Here is an 8,090-nt window from a genome sequence, read left to right as displayed (position 1 = left end):
CGAACCTCAACAAAGACGGGCTAAATTGTGAGCCAATTGTTGGTCCTTGCTCTGATTTTCGCTATACATTATTGAATTTTTTAGTGTAGAAATCAGCGTGCCACAAATAATTGTTAAACAAGATCTTGGAGAATGCGTTGATAAGATTTCTTGTTTTGATTTATTGTATATAAATAGATTTGAGCATTATCGTAAAGCTCCAAAATGTTCATTATTGTTTCGACAGTTTTCAAAAGTTCAAAATTTTCAAAATTAATAAACATGGGCTTAAGGACTCAGAAGATCCTTCCGTAATATCATCTTGCTATGTGGTATTTTAACATAATTTGGCTGGTATTTTGAAGCTGCAATTCCTAATTAATTCGACAATAAACACAAAATTTATTTAACATTATTTATTTCATTTTTACAATTTCGAATAATTTTAAAGTTAAACTATGCTTACGCGAAATTTTCTGAACTTAATGCTTACATTTGCCAACTCAATTTAAATATGGATTTACTTCATTACAATAAGCAACCCAATTGGAATCCATATTTGTAGATATACTCTATTATTAACTGTCTACGTAGCTTGCGACGAGTGTGGGCGGCAAGATGCAATCGCCCATCATCCAAATAACCCTGATTAATGCCCGGTCTGTGAACCAAAAATGCATTATCCAATGTATAAAACCGATAGCCCATTAGGCACAATGCAAAGGAATGGGTTGCCTTATCGGACATGCCCTCCCAGCTAAGAGTCTCATCGTAAACCGGATCTTGTTTGGTTCCAATGTAGATCGGATCCCAGTAACCGATGCGTTTATTCATGCCAAACACTCGGATTGTATTGCTGTAATCGACATGTTGAATCCATTTTTTAAGATTTGGCCCAATGTTGAATTGGGGGGCGACATCTCTGTGAAAGGGTATTGCCTGGCCAGTCTTCAGCTTGTATTTTAATTCCCTTTTGGTGGTTGGCACAGTGCTATTCGCACTCACCTCGAAAATGTTAAGTGGAAAGACAAGCGGCTTTGTGGCGTTCAGTAAATGCATATTAGCTGCTAGCATAAGCAAAAAGCCATTGACCAGGCCAGGCGAGGGATATAGCTCGATATCGGAGGACAGAACGTAATGTGTCAGTGCCGCCTCTTTGGCAATATTTCGTCCCACATTAATGGGATATTCGAGTTCCATTTGCTTTCTATATAGCTGATCACTTGACACATTGGCAAACGGCGGAACTTTGGTGCATTGAATTTGTCTGGCTAACAATGTCGTTTGATTGTAGACCTGTCGCGGTATATGACTAGCATTGAAATAGATGTGAAAACTAACCCATTTGCGGATTAGCTTACGCTGTGGATCACATTGGCGCAGCCACAGAATGCTCGACACCGTCTTGTTGAAGTCCGTACCCGGTGCGTAGAGTGCCAAACTAATGGGTGCTCGCCAACGCTCCACCAAGGGCGCCACATTGTTCAGATATCGATAGTCCCCGTGGGTGGTGTACGTAACAAACATCGAGCATCGCAGACTGCCGTGCTCTGCGGGTACATAGTTCACCAGAGCCCAGTAATTCGAGTGCACTTTCTTTTCATATACATTAACGCGATCTGTACAATTTACAGCAATGCGCAGGCGAAGAAATTTCGTGGCTTCATCGGAATTCTCCGATTCTTTTCGAATCTCTGCCGTTGTCTCGCCCCGCACCATGTGGAGGCTTAGCATGTAGAGCAGAAGCAACAAACATGATCTATGCATTTTTTTAAAAAATTTATTTATTGTTGAAGTTGAATTATTAGTGCAATTAAAAGTGTGCCCGATTCCCTATTAAGAACTTTGCAGTCGATCAACTTAAAACAATTTAGATACTTGATCTTAAATTTGGTTTGCACTTGAATCGACAAACTATACACAGCCTTCTTTGTTAACAAGTGTACGATATTTATATCAAATATCATATTTAAAGTAATTTTGTAGGCGTATAAGTTAGACTAATTTAAATAGAAACTCAAAAGCGGGGCAGGTATCTGAAAATTGAAATAGTCAAATTGCCTGATTTAGATGCCAAATTGATCTAAAGGCCACGTTACGAACAAAAAGCAAACCTTTACGAAAATTGATTGAGTTTTGACTGAATTTTGTTTTTAATTCTAATACAAAAGGCAATATTTTTGAAGCTCTGCTCTATTGTAACACATTTTTTGTTTGTCTAATTAGTTTGCATTTCCCGCAATCAGAGAACTTTAATATTAACATTCTATTAAAGACAATAGGTATACGTAAGTGATATATATATTTTTTAATATGACCGCAAAGCAGTTATCAAAATATATGTTGCATTGGGAAATTGATCAATTTCGACAATTGGCAGGTCATTGAAATCAATATAATGCAAATAATCTGTTGGTAAGTGGGCCTTATATTGATTAGCGAGAATTTTAATATGCAGCCTGCGCAAACATACAATTAATAAACAAAATTAATGTACATTGTTATTCATCGTAGTGTGTGTTTGTGTGTGTGTGTGTGTGTGTGCCATAACCCGGTATTTTGCAACTCCCGCCGGACAGCGAAATTTTAATTATGCACCATCGAATGGTGGTGGCAAAATATATAATGTATATAGAAAGTATTAGTAATTACGAGTTGAAATTTCATGAAAATACAATTTGCGATTATTGTTATTAGTGTCAGAGGCAACAGGCTATGGTTATGGCCCACACTCAAGCCCCACCCCACCCTCCCTAGCCCTACGCCCTCAGACAACTTTCAATGGTGTAAAAGTTTTACAAGCAGCGTTGTCGAGCGACAGCAGTTGAAAAATTTATAAATTCAATAGCACCTAATTAAAATTAAATCTGAAAGCTTGTTGTATCGACGATGGCATACAGCTTAGGCGCCAGCAACAGTATCAACAGAAGCAACAACAACAATTACGAAAACAATTACAACAAGCTTAAACTGTACTCGGGAATGCTTGACCGGAATATACTCTGTGTCCAACTGCAACTTTATCTTTATAGCTAGATAATAATCGTAAATCATTACTATATTTATTGTTCGATGTTTATAGATTTACCTGACGTAAAGATTTCATTGCAATATGTGCGTATACAAAAAACTATGCAATGTTCTCAAAAAACTATCAAAAAACTATAAAAAAAACTACTTGCGTGCTAAGCTTTATGCTAAAGAAACTGTATATCGATGTCTATCGACGTGGGCATGTTATCAAAGTTATCTCTCCTTCAGATTATAGTTCTGATCGAGAATATATGTATATATTATTTATATATATTCATTTGTGCTAGCCTCATTTGCTTGTTACATACGTTTTCATAGTCCCCTTTTGCCACATTTTAATGGGTATATTTACGCGAGTTACAGGAAAAAGACGGGCTGGGATGCTGCCTAGCTTGCTTTGGTCGTTGTTGTTGCTGCTGCTGGCAGGATATGCACGGTAAACGCTATAGCCGGAAATGAACACGTACTGTGTGTGTGTGTGTGAGTGTGTGTTTACGAGTACCTGGAAAAAGTTTACCAGCTGGCTCAGCCGGGCTGTTCTGAGCTTATTTATGAGCCAGCATTCTGCGTATGTGTATGTGCGTATGTGTGTCTGTGTGTGTGTGTACAATATTAATTATTGAGAGATTTGATATCGGCTTAAAGTTTCTGTTGTCGTGAGTGTTTTTTTTTTGCACGGCCCACGCTCACGACGCCCAAAAGTATGCAATGTGGCAAGCAAATTGAAGTCACTTGTCGCATGCATCATAATCATAATCAACATCATCATCATCATCATCATCACCATCGTCATCATGAGGGTGAATCCAATTTGGAGCGAATCTTTTGTGGGACAAGAGGTGGCTGCCGTAACAAGAAAAAATAACAACTTTAACCCATTGCTGGGTGATGGGGTCACTTTGGCTCTTCGACTGTTGCACTTACTTTACTCTGGCGCTGGAAATGAACCAATAAATCAGTTTATAATGGCAAAAAGGCAATAGCAAATGCAATACGATGACAGGACAAACTTTTGGCGCCTCTTTTGGAAGCAGACCCAAGCAGCAGCTGCATAGATCAATGAACCAAAGTCGAAAGTGTTTTTACGATGCGCCTGAAAGCAACGCAATGGAATTATATTTACTTGTGTGAGCAATAATCAAACCAGAGAAGGCAAAAGGATGGCCATAGCTGAAGACATGGACTGTAAATGGCATTGTGCACGCCGTGAGGGATACTAGAAAGCGATTGATGATTCAGCTACACAGAATCAAAGAGTCAAACTAATGTGGGCTGTATGTACTTTCTGAATGTACTCGGGAAAATGGAAATATGATAGTACAAGCGCATGTTTTATTTTCTTTTCAAATGAATAGCCTGAAAAGGTTGGAAACTAAACTATGGTTTTTGTTAGTTATAATAAGAATTTCTTTTGAAATCTTGTCTATGATTTCCTACAGAATCACATATATTTTTTGTTTTTTTGATTAGTTTTCTGAGAATCGGTTAGCAATTGTGGCCATAACATGACAGGGAGGGTATATATATGTAGAGGCCAAGCTGTATTAAACTGCAGGTTCTAACTTGTTATAAGTAAGTACAAGGCAGTTGAAAATAGTTTCCAAATTTGATTCCGAGCTGTGTACTTTCTTGGTAAAGTATATTTCACAATGATCTGTGAAGCGATGTGAAGCCGGATTGACTGGAGTAAAGGAATAAAAATCTTTCAGTTTTTCCTCCATTTTTCACATTAATCGGTGAAATTTCGAAAAATCATTTAAAAACGTGTGGTTAAATGATGAGCGTTACGTTTCGAAAAATATTAAAAAGTTAATCGTATCAATTTTAAACGTAAATGCTCAGCTTAAGGACGATTTAACATGCAGCGAATGATTTGTTTGCAATCGACAAAATATGTTATCGATAAAATTTCAAATAGCTCCAAAATATATAATTTCAGACTTATCAGTTATTTTTCATATTTGCCAACATTATTTCTAGCATTCAGTTTATTTATAGATCTCAAAAAGAATCTTAGACCTATTCTACGAAAAACCACAAAGGTTTCCGTTCTTTCCCAACCTTGTTTTCGGATTTGAATTAATATTCTTCTTAGTAGCATATATCTAGTTTCCATGATTTTAATTGAGCATAAAATGCAGCTGAATTGTTGAAGTGTCAAATGGTGACACTTCAATTAAATGTAATTTCTTTTCAATTTCAAAACTCGACTTGCACCAATTCCGACACAAGTTCGGTTCGTATTTTATGCAGCCCTGGCAGCAAAAAGACAGTCGCCAACTGCATAAATGCTGTCAAGCATAAAACATGAATAGATAAACTATGGCAAAAGAATTGTAACAAGTGTTGCATATGTTTTGCATATGTATTTATTATAATACACATAACTTATAGCATGTAAGCCAATATGTGTATCTATAAATATGTGTTAGATGACTAGAAAAGTCTGCTTGTCAACAGACACAAATAACAGCAACAAAACAAGAAGGCGGCATCCGAGTTCGTGGTACAGTCAGCCACGCTGCATATTTTAACATTTCCGGTTTCATTTCACAATGCAAACAAAATGGCCGGCAGACGTGTTTCCGGCATACCAAAGGCACCTGGGCTGACCAAACACAATGAACGGCGGCCAAACTGAATTGGCGCGTGGGCGGGTGGGGGCCCGGGGCGTGTCGCTATGCATATATACATATAGATATACATATATGGGTGCTATATCAGCCAATTGATTAGCGACATGTCCCCTCATCATAACTGGCTTATGATCAAGGTCCGCCGTTGGGAGCCGAATAGTTTCGTATACGCCGTGTGAGCTTTATTTGTATTTTACATTTATTCAGTTTTTCTTTTCTTGGTTAAGAGCAGGTTTGGGTTCGGTTTTTGCGCTTAACTCTTTAATCTTGCAGGCTTTACTTTACTTTTTTTTTGGCTGTGCGCAGTCGACATAAAAAATTTACCAGTTGATTTTATGCTGGATTAAGCTTAAACTTTATACTAAAAGGAACTAAGCAAGCGTAAATGGAGCCTGCTCTTTTTCACCCTTTTTCCCCTTTTACCGACGATTTTTCTCCCAACATGTTGTTCTCCTTGTTGTTGTCTAGCTTGCGATTTTGCTGTGTTTGGGCCCAGTCCCTTGTTAAAATAGCTTTACGGTACGGGGCACTTCGACTGATGGCTGGGTCTTTGGTTTGCCCTTTTACATGTTTGTTTGTGTACGTGTGAGTATGTGTGTGTGTGTGAGCGGGTTGAAGGACGCGTCCGAAGCCACGTCTGACTGATTCTGTCGCATATCCGTAGACCCAGGCGCCAGGCCTGAAATATTTGCTGTGACAGTTTTGGAGGCTTGGCTCTCCTTCCCCCATCTTCCACATAATTCAATAGGTTTTGCGAATCGAAAGTCCATCAAGCAAGTGGAAATTGTGGCAGTGGTTTATAGGCTTATACACATCGTAGCCAATTTTCGAGACAGCCAGCAACTCTCCGGTAATAGCTCCATTATATAATTATTGTGCATTATTGTCTGGGACTGCAGCACAGCACGTGTGTGCTGTCTGTGTCCAGCCCGCTCGATTACCTGGTTTGGTGGTCAGCTCTTGCGTGATTTTTTTTATTGGGTAGAAGCTGCTCGTTTGCCACATTACATTAATTTTCTCCATATCAACGGGGCAGCTACGTTGAAAGCCAATAAAAATTTGTGTCATTCAACCGGCACGAGGCGCATCCCCCACCAACGCCCAACCACTCGATCACCATCGATACATGACTATATATATACATATATTGCATGTGCTGCTGGCGCTGGCGCTGGTCAGTAGTAGGCTCCCTCCTGACAGAATCCAATTTCATTTCAATTGACCAGGCTATGCATATATAATGTTACAGCATATGATTTGCAATCAACCCACGCAAACGCGACTGTTGTAAGTGTTGACATTATTTATTATGTAGCTACCACACATGATTGTTATTTACATAACTAACTACATATGTCTGTATATGTACATTTATCGGTTGTGTATAGGTTTTTTTTTATGTGCATGTAAAGCAATCACAATAACTTTTCCTTACATCAAATTAAGTAATAATATTTATATAACTATTCAACGAACAGTTATTGTTAAATGCGCATTTTTTCATTTCAAAAATAGGTTCTGTCTTTGTTTATGAACATTATTGGAATTTAATTCCATTTATCCATTAAAAAGTTGACAGTTTTTAATAATATCCAATACTCAATAATAATAATTAATAATTATTATAAATATTAATGATAATAATAATAGTATTAATAATAATATTAGCATAATTGATAAAATACTCATAAATATAAAAACAAAAATGATGGCAATGCTAATAATATTAGTTCATTATCAGTTTATCAGTTCATTATAATATATGTCCAAAAAATGGCTTTTTAGTTATAAGACGGATATCTCGAGAATTAATAGCTATAATTCATAAGTAAAGGCATACGTTTAGGCTTATTTAATATATTTATGTATTAAATGTACATTTTTATGAAATTTTTATGCTCACAAAAGTAAACCATTTTTTGCTGGAGGATACGCACACATATCTCCCTGTAATATAACACCATATTCCATATTCCACCCTGATCTTACTTTGAAAGCAATTAAGCCTTCTGTTGGAATTATTATTTTTCTTGTTAAACACATTATGTTCGTTTTATTGTACACGTATATATATAAATAAAGATATATATTTATATATAAATATACATATATATTATTTTTTATTTATTATATGCAGTCGAATGGAAAAAAAGACATTGCACGTAAATCAATAATTTGTACTCTTTTGATAAATGCCCGCGGCTGCTTTGTGCCAGGACCAAAAGAGAAGTACGACAAGAACAACAAAGAGGTAAAGGCGAGGCACATTTATTTGGCTTGTTGCGGTCTTCTTGCTCCCAGCCAGACCTTAAGTTCTTCGGCAGCCCAACCAAACAGTGGCCCGCTTAACGCTGCTCCAACTCCTGTTGGCCACATCACCCGCTGGGCCTTTGTTGTTGCGACGGTTTTGTGGTTTTATCCTTGCTGCAGATGAAGCTGCCT

General features: G+C 37.4%; 1 protein-coding gene across 1 annotated transcript; it reads right to left on the bottom strand.

The window, feature by feature from the left end:
• Positions 1 to 429: 429 nt before the first annotated feature.
• LOC115759140 lies at positions 430 to 1,884 on the bottom strand. The gene is made up of 2 exons (XM_030699991.1): positions 1,341 to 1,884; positions 430 to 1,275 (listed from the first exon to the last, which is right to left on the bottom strand). Exons 1-2 carry the CDS (start codon positions 1,744 to 1,746, stop codon positions 1,199 to 1,201), a joined length of 483 nt encoding a protein of 160 aa, XP_030555851.1. The 5' UTR covers positions 1,747 to 1,884; the 3' UTR covers positions 430 to 1,198.
• Positions 1,885 to 8,090: the final 6,206 nt, after the last annotated feature.

Source organism: Drosophila novamexicana, unplaced genomic scaffold (genome assembly GCF_003285875.2).
Source record: "Drosophila novamexicana strain 15010-1031.04,08,12 unplaced genomic scaffold, DnovRS2.1 tig00000193-arrow-pilon, whole genome shotgun sequence".
Taxonomy (NCBI): domain Eukaryota; kingdom Metazoa; phylum Arthropoda; class Insecta; order Diptera; family Drosophilidae; genus Drosophila; species Drosophila novamexicana.
This window is presented reverse-complemented; position numbering and strand designations above follow the sequence as displayed.